This window comes from Eurosta solidaginis, chromosome 3 (genome assembly GCF_040869045.1).
Source record: "Eurosta solidaginis isolate ZX-2024a chromosome 3, ASM4086904v1, whole genome shotgun sequence".
Lineage (NCBI taxonomy): Eukaryota > Metazoa > Arthropoda > Insecta > Diptera > Tephritidae > Eurosta > Eurosta solidaginis.
This window is the reverse complement of record NC_090321.1, coordinates 50,056,812-50,075,505: the sequence shown is the minus strand read 5'-3', so window position 1 is coordinate 50,075,505 and position 18,694 is coordinate 50,056,812. Positions and strand designations below refer to the sequence as shown.

The 18,694-nt window shown below is 37.1% G+C and overlaps 1 protein-coding gene across 6 annotated transcripts in view; it reads right to left on the bottom strand.

The window, feature by feature from the left end:
* Positions 1-18,694, bottom strand: part of LOC137243685 (zinc finger protein 846-like) — a 95,970-nt gene that overhangs the window by 69,806 nt on the left and 7,470 nt on the right. The window contains exon 1 of one of the 6 annotated variants that reach the window (XM_067771645.1): positions 10,601-10,996. The exons of 4 other annotated variants lie outside the window; for them this stretch is intronic. In XM_067771645.1, coding sequence (XP_067627746.1) covers positions 10,601-10,866 — 266 coding nt within the window. In that variant the 5' untranslated portion in view covers positions 10,867-10,996. Of the gene's footprint in view, positions 1-10,338; positions 10,579-10,600; positions 10,997-18,694 lie in introns of those variants that run through there. One more of the 6 variants, XM_067771648.1, reaches the window with a different exon arrangement.

The window sequence follows — 18,694 nt, the reverse complement described above, 5'->3', positions numbered from 1 at the left end:
ATGGAAAATATGACAATTTATAGAAAACTCTTATTAATAGGCATTCCTTAAGCGAACAGAGAAGATTGGATAAAATTTTATTAGAGACTGAGATAGGTGATCGGAAACCTTCTGAATATTATAGGACCCTTGACCAACTAGCAGGTAATACTATCGATTCAAATTTCCTTAAAAATCTTTGGTTACGTAAACTTCCAAAAAATCTTTATGTTGCATTGACTATTGCTAATTTAAATAATATTAATGATCTTTTGCAACTGGCAGATAAAATTTGGGAGATAACCAGTGGTAATGAAATTTGTGCAGTTAGAAATAGAGTTGTTACATCTTCGATTAATATTGATGAATTTGGAAAAATTGTAGAGAATTTAGCGAAGGCTACAACAAAAATATGTGAAAGTTTTAATCATTTACAATTAGACATTAACGAGATTAAAACACACATGCTGAGACGCAATTTGCTACAAAAGGCATAACTAGAGATTTGACTAAATACGAGTTTGTAATAACTGCCTTCCCACAAGACATTATTGCAAATGTATTAGATGTTATTCAAAATCCACCTGAAAATGGAAAATATGATAATTTATAGAAAACTCTTATTGATAGGCACTCCTTAAGCGAACAGAGAAGATTAGATAAAATTTTATCAGATACTGAGATAGGTGATCGGAAACCTTCTGAATATTATAGGACCCTTGACCAACTAGCAGGTAATACTATCGATTCAAATTTTCTTAAAAATCTTTGGTTACGTAAACTTCCAAAAAATTTTTATTTTGGATTGACTAGTGCTAATTTAAATAATATTAATGATCTTTTGCAACTGGGATAAAATTTGGGAGATAACCAGTGGTAATGAAATTTGTGCAGTTAGAAATAGAGTTGTTACATCTTCGATTAATATTGATGAATTTGGAAAATTTGTAGAGAATTTAGCGAAGGCTACAACAAAAATATGTGAAAGTTTTAATCATTTACAATTAGACATTAACGAGATTAAAACACAAATTAATGACAGCCACCGTGGTGTGATGGTAGCGTGCTCCGCCTACCACACCGTATGCCCTGGGTTCGCACCCCGGGCAAAGCAACATCAAAATTTTAGAAATAAGGTTTTTAAATTAGAAGAAAATTTTTCTAAGCGGGTTCGCCCCTCGGCAGTGTTTGGCAAGCGCTCCGGGTGTATTTCTGCCATGAAAAGCTCTCAGTGAAAACTCATCTGCCTTGCAGATGCCGTTCGGAGTCGGCATAAAACATGTAGGTCCCGTCCGGCCAATTTGTAGGGAAAATCAAGAGGAGCACGCCGCAAATTGAAAGAGAAGCTCGGCCTTAGATCTCTTCGGAGGTTATCGCGCCTTACATTTATTTATATTTTAATGACAGACAGTCACGTCCAAAAAGGCGGAATTTTAGTTATCGTAGAAATTCTCAGTCGCGAGGTAGAGCAAAGTCTCAAAATTGGTTATGTAGGTATCATTACCGTTTTGGCAGTAAAGCTCGTAAACGTGAAGAACCGTGTGCTTTCCAGAAAAATAGTCCTAGTCAAACAAACTAGACAGCGCTGTTGTTGCAGCGACTAACAACAGCATTTTAAATTTTTCAACACGACGCTTGTTTGTATAAGATAAAGAAAGCAAGCTTAAATTCTTAATAGATAGTGGTGCTGAGATTTCAGTTCTTCCTTCATCTAAATTCAAAATTTACAAAAAATCTTCAGATATTATTTTAACGGCTGCTAATGGCAGCATGATTTCGAATTATGGAAAAAAATTATTAAAACTTAATTTGGGACTCCGTCGAGAATTTCCATTTGTATTTCTTATTGCAGATATTTCAAAACCTATCATAGGTGCAGACTTTTTTAAAAAATATGGACTTTTAATAGATATAAAGAATAAGAAATTAATAGATCCTCTAACTAGTTTATCTGTAGACGCGATATCCGGGTTTTGCAATATTTCATTGTCTAAATTATTTTCAGTTGAAAATCAATACACAAAGCTTTTGAAAAATTTTCCTTCTTTAACTTCTGAGCCAGATTATAATAAAAAGGTTAATCATTCGACAGTTCATCATATTATAACAAATGGAGTATTACCTTTTTGTAGGCCAAGACGTTTAGATCCTGTTAAATTTAAAATAGCAAAGACTGATTTCTTTTTTTTATTAAAATCAGGAATATGTCGTCCATCTAAATCACATGGAACATCGCCATTACATTTAGTACCTAAAAAAGACGCAAATGACTGGCGTCCTTGCGGAGATTATCGTAGGATTAATTTAATCACTGTACCTGATCGATACCCTTTGCCACACATACATGATTTACATATTGAATTCAAAAATAAAACAATATTTTCAAAGAGAGATTTGGTTAGGGCTTACCATCAGATACCTGTTGCGGAAGAAGACATTCATAAGACTGCCATAACCACACCTTTTGGAATGTTCGAATTCGTCAGGATGCCTTTTGCATTACGAAATTCAGCGCAAACATTCCAAAGGTTTATAAGTGAAGTGTTACACGATTTAGATTTTATTTTTGTTTATTTGGACGACATACTGAGAGCTAGTAAAGATAATCAGAACATTTACAACATCTTAATATACTATTTCAACGTTTAGATAAGTACGGATTGAATATCAAGCCATCTAAGTGGGTTTTTAGAGTAGGTAAAATTAGTTTCCTAGGTTATAACATATCAGCTGAAGGTATTCAACCATCAGCGGAGAAAATTCAATCAATTCTTGATTTTGGATGGCCAATGTCAATGAAACAAATGTAAAAGTTTGTGGGAATGGTTAATTTTTACCATAGGTATATATCAAAGCTTGCTGAAATGCAGACCCAATAGACAGCATGATAACAAAGGCATCAAAGAGCAAAGATAAGGTACTTGATTGGTCTGATGAAACATTGCAGGCATTTGAGAAATTAAAAGAGAGTATTGCTAAGAAAACATTGTTAACACATTTCAACAGTGAAGCAATTCTCTCTGTTGCTGTAGACGCATCAAATAGGGCTATTGGAGGAGGTCTTCAACAGGAAACCAACAATACTAAAGAACCGTTAGCCTTCTTCTCTAAGAAACTTAGTCCGTCTGAATGTAAATATAGTACTTTTGATAGAGAGTTACTCGCTATTTATTTAACTATTAAACACTTTAAACATTGGTTGGAAGGTAGATCTTTTACGGTTTATACGGATCACAAGCCACTTACATTTGCATTGAATTCAAAGGTAGATCGAACTCCAAGGCAGACAAGACATTTGGTGTTCATATCCCAATTTACTAGTGACATTAAATACATAAAAGGGGAATCAAACTGTGTTGCGGATGCGTTATCAAGGATACCCGAAGTTTTAACGTTAGAAACCATTGATGTAAATTTAAAAGAGTTATTTATTGAACAAGGAAAAGATGGTGAAATTAAATCATTAGTAGAAAATCTAAATTGTAGACATAAGTTGGAACTAATATCAGTTCCATTTTTAAATATTCAAATTTGGTGTGAGACGTCACTTAATTTAACAAGGCCATATATACCTCAAGTGTTAAGAAAATTAGTGTTCGAGAAATTACATGGTATAGCCCATGTTGGTATTAAAGCAACACGCAGGTTAATCACTAACAGATATTTTTGGCCAGGAATGAATAAAGATGTAAACCGAAAGAGTGCATTAATTGTCAAAAAAGTCAAATTTATAGACATACAAAATCGCAAGTTTCGAAAATGCCAATTCCAAAAGGGCGTTTTGAGCATGTACATTTAGATATCGTTGGACCTCTTCCTCCATCACATGATTTTAGATTTATATTAACTTTAATAGATAGGAATTCTCGTTGGCCGGAGGCATATCCTCTTCAAAATATTTCCGCGAAAAATGTGGAAGAAACTGTCTTTCGTGAGTATATATCACGATTTGGATCTCCGGTGACAATTACAACTGATCAGGGAGCGCAATTTACATCGCAGGTTTTTACAGAGCTCTCAAAACTATTAGGAAGTCATAAACTCATAACCACTGCTTATCATCCGCAAGCTAATGGAATAGTTGAACGTTTTCATAGGCAACTTAAAGCTTCAATTATGGCAAGTGGAAGTCCAGCTGAATGATATGAGGAGTTACCTATAGTGTTGTTAGGTTTGCGATCATTCTATAAAGAAGACATTCAATCTACAGCTGCAGAGATGGTATATGGGGAAAATCTAAGACTTCCTTCGCAAATGGTAGTTCGATCTGAAAATAACTTTGACTCATCTGATGTTCTGTTAAAATTAAAACAAAATGTCAAGAATTGTGCATCAAACATATCTCACCATAAAAATAAACTAGTTTATGTTCTAAAAGATTTATTTGATTGCAAGTTTGTATTAGTTAGAGTTGATAGAAAGAGAACCGGTTTACAGGAGCCATATGAAGGACCATTTGAGGTAATAGAGAAAACACCAAAGTGGTTCAAAATTAATTATCATAATAAATTCATGAATATTTCTATAGTCAGAATTAAACCTGCATATTTGGATGCGAGTAAATATAGTTGTTTGGATAAAACAAACACAGATACACATAATTTGTTAAATATGGAACAATTTGGAAGAGGGGAGTAGTGTAAGGATTTACTACACGCTGTTATGAAATACTTGTTGTTGTTAACACTTCAATTATTTTTTAAAAATCGAGTTTCAAGTTTTTTATATTTCATGTTATTTTTGATGTGAAAATTTTTATATTGGTTTTTGAATTTATATTGAACAAATATAATTGAATTGTACGTGATTGTTGAATAATATAGTTATTAACATATATAATCGTGATTGTTGAATAATATAGTTATTAAAAAATATAATTGAATTGTGCGTGTTCATTATATCTGGAATTTCATGAAACCCCAAAGGCGGCCTTAAACTGTGACTGAAAAACTGCTCAGTAGTTTAAGTGGAGTTTAAATTTGACTAGAGTTTAAGCAAACTTTGTTTAAGCTTAGCTTAACCAACTACTGAAAAACCGGGCCTAATATTGTTAGAAGTTCAACCTAACCTAGTTTAAGCTTGAAAATGAAATGAAATTATTTTTAACGCCGATTTGAGATTAAGTGGTGTTTATATGTGAACTTTCACACTTTGTGCATTTGTAAAGACAGTTACAGTTTGAACTTTAATCCCTTATGAGTGTGAATATAGTAATATTTTTCCTACGGAAGATATTTATTCGATGTTCCATAAAAAAATATCATCCCACCTAAGCCATATATAATAGTTTTATCATTGTTAAATCTTACTGGGTGTAAGGTCCCGAATTGGGCAAGGCCTATGCTAGGTGTGACCCTGCCGTAGAAAACTTTTACCAAATACCTAGGAATCATTTTAGATGGTAAATTGGCGTGGAAGCTCAAGGTGGAGGAGAGAGTGAACAAGCTCTAGACGGCACCCTATGCATGTTAAATATTGTTGGGGTGTACCTGGACGATAGACCTCTCTCTCAGTGGATATTTAGAGCGATTGTAAAGCCCATCCTATGTTGTTGTTGTAGCGATAAGGACACTTGCTCGGTACCAAGCCCGACCATCTCGGGAACGATTTTTTATGACCACACGCGACCTTCTAGGCCATACCGCTCTCCCACCCCTAGATACATGAGAGTTCGGGGTCGCCAGAGCCTCGGCTGTTAATGAAACAGGATTCGCCACGGATAGGTGAGGTTGACAATTGAGTTTGGAGAAGCTATATATATCGCTGGCAAACTGAAAGGGTTGCGCTACACAACTCCTTGAATCTATTTGGTATTTTAGTCGCCTCTTACGACAGGCATACCTACCGCGGGTATATTCTAACCTCCTAACCCGCTGGAGTAGTCTGTTCTTTTTTGAGTTGCGGCCCACTAAACAAGCACTGCGTAGTATAGGACGAACAACTCAAAAAAGAACGGGCTTTCCCACCCTATACTAGGAAGCCCATCCTATAATATGCAGTGCTTGTTTGGTGGGCCGCAACTAAAAAAAGAACGTATTTCAAAAGATTAGAGGTGGTGTGTAGGTTATAAATGCTTAGCATAACAGGAGCCCTGAAAACAGCTCGACGGATGCACTACATTCCAGGACCTACGGCGGAGCACCGTACCATCACACGACGGTAGCCGCAATTACGCAATAGCACTTGATATTTGCAAGAGCATATAGCAGGGCGAGTTGTTGTACTAACAGTGCTTCTCCCCATTCAATGGACACGACCACCCACAAATTGTCAACAAAGTCCTTGAAACTGTCTGTTTCAATAAGGACGGACCATAGGGAGGTAGGTGTTAGAGGCGTAGGTTCCACATTACAATTGAAAAGATGGTTGGTGTCATGTGGGGACACATCGCATACAGGACATACGTTACGTATGTCTGGTTTTATTCCGGACAAGTAAGAGTTTAACCTGTTACAGTATCCAGAACGAAGTTGGGCCAGGGTGACTCGTGTCTCCCTTGGTAATGTGCTTTCTTCTTCTGCAAGGGTGGGATATTGCTTATTAATAAGGGTTCACCGGACGCGTCCTGACAAAGGCGTTTACCGATTCTGTGTGGATTTGACTAAGGGCCTGATATGCTTGCCTGTATCAAACGGCTGTGTTGGCAGGTTCCAGATCTCGTCATAGTGCTTATGGAGATGTTCCCTAAATCCGCGTGGAGGCGGTGCTAGATCTAGCAGTTGTTTGCTAGGATGTCCTGATTTGTCAGAATTATGCAAAAACTGCTTGTTCAGCTTTGCGTTGTGCTCTTTAATATTGAGCTCTTTGGCTTCACTATGTAGGTGGTGTTCTGGGCAGTTCTAATTGCAGCATTTGGCATGTTTGTAACCCTTTCCAGTGTGTATTTTGAAGACCAGGCGACCAAACTGGTGACGCGTAGCTCAAGATCGTCCGGCCAATTGCTTTGTACGTGGTTAGCAACGTTTCTTTATCTTTTCACCATGTGCTGCCGGCAAGCGACTTGAAGATTTTGTTGCAACTTTGTACTTTAGAAACAATTTCGGTGGAATGAGCCTTGAAGGTTAGGGTATTATCGAACGTTACTCCTAAGATCTTTGGGTGACTGACAGTCGGTAGTGTGACACCATCGACACGTACGTCCAATATATGCGACATCCGTTCCTTCCACGTCCTTAACACAGTGGCCGTGGATATTATCGGTGATAATGCCAATTTGCGCGAGGTGCAGAAACCGGAAATATGGGAGATAGCTGAGGTTTTTAGAAACTAGTTCATCAATTGAAGGGCTCGGTCCCGTCACCGTAATCGTGCAGTCGTCAGCATAGTAAATTATTGTAACTCCTTCTGGTGTGGAAGGGAATTTTGATATGTAGAAATTAAACAGAAACGGGGATAGGACACCACCCTGTGGAACGTTATGTTTAATTCTTCTAGGGTTAGAGATTTCGTTCCTAAATTGAACCGACTACTGCCAAGCATTAAGATAATTAGTGGTCCATCTTTTTAGACAAACGGGAAGGTGTGAGCCTTCTATGTCTTGGAATAGCGTGCCGTGGTTAACTGTGGCGAAGGATTCCAGCGACAGGTTGAAAACGTGCGTGAGTCGACAAAGTCATCATCACCGACAAAATCCACGGGCACCCTGTTTACGACGTGGAAGGAACAGATGACGCAAATATTGGACGTTCACATAAAGCTCTTTTATTTCGAAATTTATAAGGAAATGTCATTTTAAAAAGTTGTATAGATCTTTTATATCTTTTAGAAATCAACTTAATGGCTCGTTTCTTCTCAACTATCAAAACAATTGTGTCAATATATTTAACTTATTATCTCAGTTGTAGGTTTAAATGACTATCATATGGAAAAGTTATTTCTTGTAAAATTTAAATAGTCACAGACTGTTTTGAAAACACAGCGATGCGTGGATTACAAAAAAAAATAAAATAAAAAAAACTTTGTGTTAAAAGTATGGGGACCATACTGCAATTATTCAATAATATGACAAGTTATTTTAAAACTAACATATCCTCAGCCATATCACATCATTGGTGTTACGCTACCGACTGTCACTCACCCAAAAGATACCCCAGCGGGGTTAGGGGGCTTAGAATATACCCGGTAGGTATGCCTGTCCTAAGAGGTGACTAAAAAACCAAGTTGATTAAAGGGGTTGTGTAGCGCATCCTTTCAAGGGATTGTCAGTGTAATATATAGCTTCTCCAACCTAATTGTCAACCTCACTTACCCTTAGGAATCCTGTTTCTTTAACAGCCGAAGCTCTGGCGACCCCAAGTTTCTTATGGATCTAGGGGGCGAGATGGCCTAGAAATTATCATGTGGTCATACCAAATCGTTCCCGAGATGGTCGGGTTAGTACCTTAATGGTGCTTGTTACCGGAACGTACCGGATCTGCATTCGGCAAAGGATCATCAACATCGATAGAACTCATAGGGCCTTTGGGGTGTGTCCTTATCGCTACAACAAGAATAACAACACCCATCCAAAGATCGCATTCCACGGCCGCCGGTTTGATGTACGACTCGGAATTTTTTCCCGACCAAAAGCTGTCATTTCAGCGTAGTCTCATTCAATTTGTTGTCCCTCAAAGAATTGTCATCCTGTTGTTGTTGTAGCAGTGCTTCGCCCCACCTAACAGCCGCGACCGATCACAAGTTGCCATCAATATCCTCTAACGGGAGTTCAAGGAAACTTGCTGTTTCAACAGGGGAGGACCATAAGGAAAGGGGGTTAGAGGCGTTGGTTCCACATTACAATTAAAGAGATGGTTGGTGTCATGTGGGGACACATTGCAAGCAGGGCATACATTTTGTATGTCGGGTTGATTCTGGATAGGTAAGAGTTTAACCTGTTACAGTATCCAGAACGAAGTTGAGCAAGAGTGACACGCGTTTCCCTGGGGAGTATGCGTTCCTCCTCCGCGAGTTTTGGATACTTTGTCATCCTCGGAGCAGCTCCTTGCAGCTGGACTTCTTACCTCCTGCTCCGGGAAGGTATTGAACCTGACCCCGGTCCCAGGCTGTGGTTCTGCTGCATATGTCGGTAAAGGATTTATTTCAGACGGTCATACTCTTGCCAGGGTGTCACGTGTAAAAGATGGTTGAATCGATCGGGTTGGGTTAGAACCCCGAAATTTCTACAAAACTTTTTGGCTCCCTGTCGTACCTCTGTCACCTACCAAGCGTACCTCTAGCAGCGTCACCCAGCAGGTCACATCAACTTTCCGCGTTTGCTTTGGTGCCTCCAGCTAACGCGGCCGCTGCAACTTATTCTAAAATCTAGGTAGCATGGGAGTAGCAATGATGAGCATCAATTTTTACCAACGTCCCACCCCTCCTTTTCCAACACACGCGCTCGGGAAGGGAGCCATCAATTCCTAGTCCCCCACACCATATGCCCCGTATGCCAGCTAAGAATATTTATGATAACGACATCAGTCCAATGCAGTCCTTGGCCGATGCCACCTTGATAGATGCTGTGCGCTTAGAAATGGCAGCCATCCGACGGGTGCATTCGTTGCACCGTGCTGCCAAAACAAAAGTACCAACTCATCGATACCAGGTACTCCACCAGAAATCGGACAGCATACTCGACAAAGCCTATATTCTTCAAAGCGCAATCATCCATCTCTGACTCCCAGAGTGACGAAGAGTGATTTCACGGCAATTCTTCGCCTAGTCCCACCATGATGAGTGTTAAGAGAATACCACAAGCACTATGATGAGATCTGCCACCTGCCAGCACAGCCGTTTGATCCAGACATGCATGAGGAGGTCCCAATCAAAATCCAAACCGAATCGGTAAACGCCTTGGCCAGTACGCTCTTCATGAACCCTGATATCAAAATACAATATAATACTCTCGAAGAAAAAGAAAGCACATTACCAAGGAGGACACAGGTCACATTGGCCCTACTTCGTTCGGGATATTGTAAGAGTTAAAAGTCTTACTCTTCAAGAAGCAACACCGACATACGTAATGTATGTCCAGCATGCGATGTGTGGCCACATGACACCAGACATATTTTCAATTGTAATGTGGAACCTACGCCTCTAACTCCAATCTCCCTATGGTCCGCACATGTTTAACTCCCAGTTTCCTTGGACTTCCGTTAGAAAACTTTGATGACAATTTTTGAGTTGTCGGACTAATTGAATGGGGCGCAGCACTGTTAGAGGACAACAAAATGGATACGGATGGAATGATTAAAACAGGAGCAAGTTTTTGAGCCACAGATCTGTGAATTAAATTTGAGTCTGCAAAGCACATCGCCGGACCTTAAACATTTGTACACAAACTAACACTTCCATTGGGTTCTTATCACAAGACAAACTTACTGTTGTTGTTGTTGTTGTCGCGATACGGTTGCTCCCCGAAGGTTTAGGGAGTGATCGATGTGATGGTCCTTTGCCCTTTACAGATCCGGTACGCTCCGGTAACACAGCATCATTAAGGTGCTGGCCCGACCATCTCGGGAACGATTTATATGGCCACATTAAACCTTCAGGCCAATCCGGTATTTTAGTCGCCTCTTACGACAGGCATACCTACCGCGGGTATATTCTAACCCCCTGACCCGCTGGGTTAAGACAAACTTACTCATGATGAACTGTCGGCGTACAATTAGCGCTTGCTACACTTTGAGAATCAGGAAATGGTACTGCTTTTGGTAGCAATCTCGCCTTTCTCCCGCCGCAAATCATATCACCTCTCGAAAAATGATCTGCACAAATTAAATCTATATTTCTCAAATACATCCGGCAACTATTTTCCCACAACAAACGTTTCTGGTCGTCGCTAGGAACCTGGAAGAACGGCCCAGTTCCTCGTTCACATCTTTTTGAACAAATCGCACATTTCCCCATATTGCGCAAGTTTATACAATGAACTTCAAAAACTAAACTTTCTTAACACAAATTATTGTATCTTCAAGGAACGCGAAAATATATTTACAACACAATTGTTACAAGCATCCTATATTGAATTCGCCTTGACACAAGTCAAGCTAATAGGTCGTCTTAATCAGCTGATCTACGTATTATATTAAGTTCATACTGTACCGGAAATCATAGATTCGTTGCGACCATAAAAGTCCGTGCACACTAGACGACGCGACACATACCGACACGTTCCACAAAATATTCGCGGCATTTTTGCCTAACATGCCAACTTAATATAAACGCACGCAAGTCATTTTCTGTCAAAAATGTCTCATGCACATACTACTTGTATGAGAGCAACCCAAATTGAATTTGCTGCGTGAAAACCTAACTGAATTTCCAATTTTTGTTCTGCGTGACATTTAGATTTGACGTTTGCACACATGCTTTACATTGTCGCAACGCATGCTTATTTGGGTAAGGGCAAAAAACGCCGGTTGTTTGCGTGCGCTAAAAAAACGCAGTGCTGTTTTATTAGGTTGGCATGTAATTGGCCAACTTGGTCGTGTCGTGTCGCCCGACTGTCGCTAAATGTGCATGGTTCCATAAGAATACTTTGTTAGGACGTGTCGCATCGCTTAGTGATCGAACCTACCTTATGAAAATCAATGTAATCGATTAATGGTGCCATACCATAACGCTAACGCCATAACCATATCATAGCCAAACAATTGGTTTTTGGTTTCTTGCCATATCCATAACCTAAAAATATTTGAGTTGGTGAATTTAATAACTTTTTTTAGATTTTATTCATGGTTTTGGATACGTCATGACTAAGAGACTAATTTTTTGTGGAATATGTTTGTAATTTTTTTTTTTTTTTATGTTTGTAATTTTTTGCGTTTTCTTCATTTTTATGAAATTTTCACGATTTTTAGTTTAAGGCACCATTAATCGATCACATCGGAGATGGTTATGGATATGGGTATGGATACGACTATGGCGCTAGGGGTAAGAAAGTTTAATTTGGCTTTAATGATCCAAGAGTTGTAAATTGATCAGGGGCACAAATTTGTAATGTGTAATGTACAAGCATGGCGGGTATTAGAAAATTGCCTTCTACAAATTTTCAGAAGTTTTTATTAATATCTATTGTGATTGCTGGCAAAGGGTTAACTATTTTATTAAAACAAACCCAAATACCATCTGAAAATGTGTAGAAGCAGTCATTAAATAGAAATTTTAAAATATGTAAATATTATATATAAATACGTAAATATATATGCTACATACCAGTGACTTACAGAAATATTCTAATAAAACTTATTAAATATGATTTTCACGACCTTTTTATAGATGAATCTACAATTTCCTTTTTGCCGGCTCAAGGTCAATAAAACCAATTCTGTTTTTTATATTATTCCCAATATATTTCAATCTCCGTCGGAAATCGTCTTCAGGGGATCAATTATTTCCATCCGATACATAAACCTCTGTTTAGTTCGCCGTGCAGATTAGGACGTCGAACTAAACAGAGGCTGGAAATAATTGATCCCCTGAAGACGATCCCCGACGGAGATTGAAATATATTGGGAATAATATAAAAAACAGAATTTGTTTTATTGACCTTGAGCCGGCAAAGAGGAAATTGTAGATTCATTCTAATAAAACTATTCGGCAAATGATTCATTTAAACGAACAGTGATGAAGTTTGATGAGTTTATGAACGTTTTTTTCGCAACTTGTATGAATTTACAATGGATATTACGCTTCGAGAGACAGATACAACTGCACCAATACCTTGCTTCACAGATTGTGGAAGGTAAAGCAAAGAAAAAACAACGCAGTAAGCGTTGCATGGAAAGCCCGAAATTAACTATAATTCAAACAGTGCATACCAAAGCCCGAAATTAACTATAATTCAAACAGTGCATACCAACCGTATGCTATTCGTTTGGCTTTCCTTCTTCTAGAATTGCAGTATTAATCTTACTCGAACTGCTTAATATCCTTTGCACCTAATAACATCATTATAATAGGAAGGAAAAGGAAAGGCACGATGTAAAGATGGTGTAACCAATGCCATAGTACATGTTTACAAGTACGATTTGTATGAGAATGAAACAATTCCTTTCTCTTTCTAACACACTGCAGTTTGACACTACAGTCAGTGTCAAACTAGCGTGGAACCTGAGTGGAACATGCGTTTGACACTGAACGAAGTGTCAAAATTACCGGGGTTGCTGTAGTGGAAAGCGACGCAGGCAAGCAAAAAAAGGAGCGGAATATCAGATATGGGTTGCTGTGATGGTAAATTTTTTTAAACGAATTTAGTATGACAATGTAGTGCACCTATATGGGTCCTACAGAAAATTATACAAAAGTCTTGAATTGGGGTATCTGAGGACGCGTAGTTATTCCAGCATTAAGAATACAAACACGGGTGCTAAGTTTTTCTACCCGTTCAAAAATTCTCCGCGAAAAACAGTTTGAAACCGAGGACGACTACAATAATCCGTCCAAAAATGTGGAAAGAGAAATGAAAAGACGTGTTTTGTTCTGTTATCAACAGCCCAAAGAGAAAAAGTATTCGAATTATTGGAAGCGAGGCAAAAACGCGTCTATTAATACCTCCCCCGACGGTTTTGGTCGTGTTTTAGCAATATTTCCTGGTAATAAAGAATCATAATTTGTTAATTAAAATTGTCTAAAACATATGGATTTTAAAGAGAGATGTAATTAAGTGCTCGTTTGAAAGTAAGGATATTTCTTTGTAATATAACAATAAAAATTTTACGCCGTTTCCGTTAGCAGCTACTACACTTTTTAAGCTATTGCATAGATTTTATCGCGGGCTTGCCGAATAAATCAAAAAAAACCGTAACGGATATTTGTCAAAAAAGATCCGAAAAGGCTCGAAAAGGTTCGGTGTTAGCAACAGGCCAAATACATAAAATTGGATCTCTATCATAAACAGCGGTGGGCACCACTACATTTACACGGTTACCAAATTGAGAATGTGTTAGTAAACACGAACGCGTAGCGAGCACGAAAGCAAAATCAATTATTTATTTAGTTTGATTTCAATGCTTGAACGGTGAACAAGTATCACACGCACTCTTTGGTACTCTGTTTTAAGCGCGCGTGCGACACTTCCTCACAGTACGACCATCGAAATCAAACTAAAACAGCTGTCGTTGATTTTCCCGAAGTAGTCATTGTGCTATCGCTTATCGTATACATATAGGGTCGCCTACAAGCCAACCTAATAAAACCGCACTGCGTTTTTTTAGCGCACGCCAACAACCGGCGTTTTTGCCCTAACCCAAATAAGCATGCGTTGCGACAATGTAAAGCATTTGTGCAAACGTCAAATCTAAATGTCACGCAGAACAAAAATTGGAAATCGAGTTAGGTTTTCACGCAGCAAATTCAATTTCGAGTTGCTCTCATACAAGTTGTATGTGCGTCTCCTTTTTGACAGAAAATGACTTGCGTGCGTTTATATTAGGTTGGCTTGTTAGCAGGTGCCAAGCTCACGCCCACCCCGGATCATAAAGTTAAAGTAAAAGTGAATGTTAAAGTTAAAACGAAAGTTAAAGTTAAAATTAAAGTTAAAGTTAAAGTTAAAGTGAAAGTTAAAGTTAAAGTTAAGGTTAAAGTTAAAGTCAAAGTTAAAGTTAAGGTTAAAGTTAAAGTTAAAGCTAAAGTTAAAGTTAAAATGAATGTTAAAGTTAAAGCGAAAGTTAAAGTTAAAGTTAAAAATAAAGTTAAAGTTGAAGTTAAGGTTAAAGTTAAAGTTAAAGATAAAGTTAAAGTTAAAGATAAAGTTAAAGTTAAAGTGAATGTTAAAGATAAAGCGAAAGTTGAAGTTAAAGTTAAAAATAAAGTTAAAGTTAAAGTTAAAGTTAAAGTTAAAGTTACAGTTCAAGTTAAAGTTAAAGTTAAAGTTAAAATTAAAAATAAAGTTAAAGTTAAAGTCAAAGTTAAATTTAAAGTTAAAATTAAGGTTAAAGTTAAAGTTAAAGTTAAAATTAAAGTTAAAGTTAAGGTTAAAGTTAAAGTTAAAGCTAAAGTTAAAGTTAAACTTACAGTTAAAGTTAAAGTGAATGTTAAAGTTAAAGTTAAAAATAAAGTTAAAGTTAAAGATAAAGTTAAAGTGAATGTTAAAGTTAAAGTTAAAAATAAAGTTAAAGTTAAAGTTAAAATGAAAGTTAAATTTAAAGTTAAAGTTAAGGTTGAAGTTAAAGTTAAAATTAAAGTTAAAGTTAAGGTTAAAGTTAAAGTTACAGTTAAAGTTAAAGTTAAAGTGAATGTTAAAGTTAAAGTTAAAGTGAATGTTAAAGTTAAAGTGAAAGTTAAAGTTAAAAATAAAGTTAAAGTTAAAGTGAAAGTTAAAGTTAAAAATAAAGTTAAAGTTGAAGTTAAAGTTAAAGTGAAAGTTAAAGTTAAAAATAAAGTTAAAGTTAAAGTGAAAGTTATATATTAACTTCTCGTTTATTCAATAAAAGTAAAAAATTTGTTTTCTTATCGGTCACCAAGCTAAAAAGGTTAACTCGAATTAATATCAAAGAAAACAAAATGTTGCATAAATATTATTTTTGCATAATACGCCAATTACACGGCTCAAGTATCCTTGTGCCAATTACCAATTTGCACAAGGTTTTGGCCGGTGTGTGCACTGGTTGCGCTATTTGCGCAGAGAACTGCGCTAAAATCAAAAAGATTTTGATATTTACGCATGTCTGCAAATATTGCACATGCTTTTTTCTTCGTGTGTGGTGAATCTTACACAGTTTACCTGTGGTTTCTGATAATATAACATCAGTAATTATTGCTTAAAAATGTTAATATCGAAGGCGTAAGGACCATATCTAGCTTGCAACAGGAATTCACACAAATTCAATAATACATAATAATTTTTTATACAACTAGCGCAACAAATGAAACATTGTTGCGCTAGTTGAAAAATGAATATTGCGCAGTGCTGCAATGAGTTGAGCTGGTCTTGCAACTAAAATATAAAAGTTATAAATACAATGGAAAATAAACACTTCTGGTGCGAGTATTTCGACTTATACTGTGAATTACCAGCACTGTGGAAAATAAATAGTGTTTTTTTATACAATTAGTGCATTTTTTATAAAATTAAAACACATGTTTCATTTGTTGCGCTACATTAAAAATGAATATTGCGCATTGTTTTTGAGCCGTGTATGTCAAAATTTTCATTTGCACAAATTCCGTCGTTTTATATTTGCGCATGGCTTTTGTGTCATGTATGGGCCGTCTAAGTTGATAATATGCAATAGCTTTACCGCGGCAGTCCCCGAGTGCCACACGTCCTTTTTTTTGGACCTAAGAAGTACAACAATGCCAAATATCATCCAACAAAACGAACAAGAACAAGCACTTTATCAGGTGAGCGTGACTGTGTATGTGCGTGCTGCTACATAGGTATCCTACTTGTAGACCTTTACAATGACCACTGCACTAAAATATTTATAAAAATTTACCAAAACCAATTCAAGCGTTCATTGCATTGCCATCTCAAGGCCCAAACACATTCGACTTTTGCGTTAATTTGACGCTGGAGTGACTGAAGCAACGCACATTATAAATGTTTCCCTGCCACAATGAACGCAAAGTAAAATTTAAATTTTGATTTTTTGTCATGGTGAAAAATTAAAAACATTTACTGATTTGAATTGATTGGCGATGGAAAATCGGAGATTTTTCAGGTAATACAACAGACTTCAAGAACTAATTGAGGGGAATATTTAGAATAAGGTGCCACGATTGTCCACCTTTTCTTTTTTTCGAGGGGCGGCGGGGGTCCTAAAAATCACAAAATTATCATCCGCAACTATAGGAAACTCTTAGTTTATGAAATATAAGCCTTTTAATTTCCAAATTTAGTAAAATTTCAACTTAAGTCCTGCACTTAAAATTCGGGTTGCACATGTCGATAGCGATTCAGAATCCGAAAGCAGAAACTACATTTTTTATCTCGTTTAAAAGTTATTCGCGGAAAACCCGTCGGTACTATTGTCCCTTTTTTCGTTGTTGCAATTAAACAAACGAAAACAAATGAAGGTGGTGAATAGTGTTGCCAGCTCCGCAACAATATCTTTTTAACTTGGTAGAAGATTATAAGGTGGTGACACGTCGAAATGCAAACAAACATACACTATCAATGTATTTTGTTTTGTAATTCTCTGAATAATTTGAAATTAATGTATTTAATTGGAACAAGTGCAGAATACATACATTTGTCAAAAAAAAAAATAAAAAATTGGACTTTATAGATTTGTATGCTGATTCCAACGGTAATTCTGCGTAGAACACTTTTCTGCATAGGCGGCCTTCGGCCGCGCTTATCAAAAATAGCCCTGGGCTACGCCATGCCAAGTCCGGGTGTGTGGTATAACCGTGGCTATCGCCACGGTGATGTCCTTCTGCGTAGTACACCCTTCTGCGCAGCACCCCAAATAATATTAAACTACAATTATTAAAAGTTTTTTACAAAAACATAATACATTAATAGTGTATGTTTGTTTGCATTTATGTCGACGTGCCACCACATTATAATGTTCTACCAAGATAAAAAGATATTGTTGCGGAGCTGGCAACACTATTCACCACCGTCATTTGTTTAATTGCAACAACGAAAAAAGCGACAATAGTACCGACGGGTTTTCCACGAATAACTTTTAAACGAGATAAAAAATGTAGTTTTTGCTTTCGGATTCTGAATCTTGACGCAAACACGCGTCTTTTGATACCGCTATCGACATGTGCGACCCGAATTTTAAGTGCAGGACTTAAGTTGAAATTTTACTAAATTTGGAAATTAAAAAGCTTATATTTCATAAACTAAAAGTTTCCTAATGTTGCGGATGATAATTTTGTGATTTTTAGGACCCCCTCTACCCCTACAAATCAGCAAAAGTTTGAAAATCGTGGCACCTTATATAAAATCCAACCCCTAATTGACACCGGCAGAAGAACGTAAGACCTTGAATTCTTTTTAGCAACTAAAACATATGTATGTGTTCTAAGTCAGTTGTTGACGCAACGTAAGCGCCAAAACGACGCAAAACCCGAATTTATGCATGCCCTTATACGCCAATTACACGGCTCAAGTATCCTTGTGCCAATTACCAATTTGCACAAGGATTTGCCTGGTGTGTGCACTGGTTGCGCTATTTGCGTAGAGAACTGCGCTAAAATCAAAACGATTTTGATATTTACGCATGTCTGCAAATATTGCACATGCTTTTTTCTTCGTGTGTGGTGAATCTTACACAGTTTACCTGTGGTTTCTGATAATATAACATCAGTAATTATTGCTTAAAAATGTTAATATCGAAGGCGTAAGGACCATCTCTAGCTTGTAACAGGAATTCACACAAATTCAATAATACATAATAATTTTTTATACAATTAGAACACGTTTCATTTGGTGCGCTAGTTGAAAAATGAATATTGCGCAGTGCTGCAATGAGTTGAGCTAGTCTTGCAACTAAAATATAAAAATTATAAATACAATGGAAAATAAACGCTTCTGGTGCGAGTTTTTCGACTTATACTGTGGATTACCAGCACTGTGGAAAATAAATAGTGTTTTTTATACAATTAAAACACATGTTTCATTTGTTGGGCTACATTAAAAATTAATATTGCGCAGTGTTTTTGAGCCGTGTATGTCAAAATTTTCATTTGCACAAATTCCGTCGTTTTATATTTGCGCATGGCTTTTGTCTCATGTATGGGCCGTCTTATGGTGACGTGTGGGCAGGCTTTAATTCAA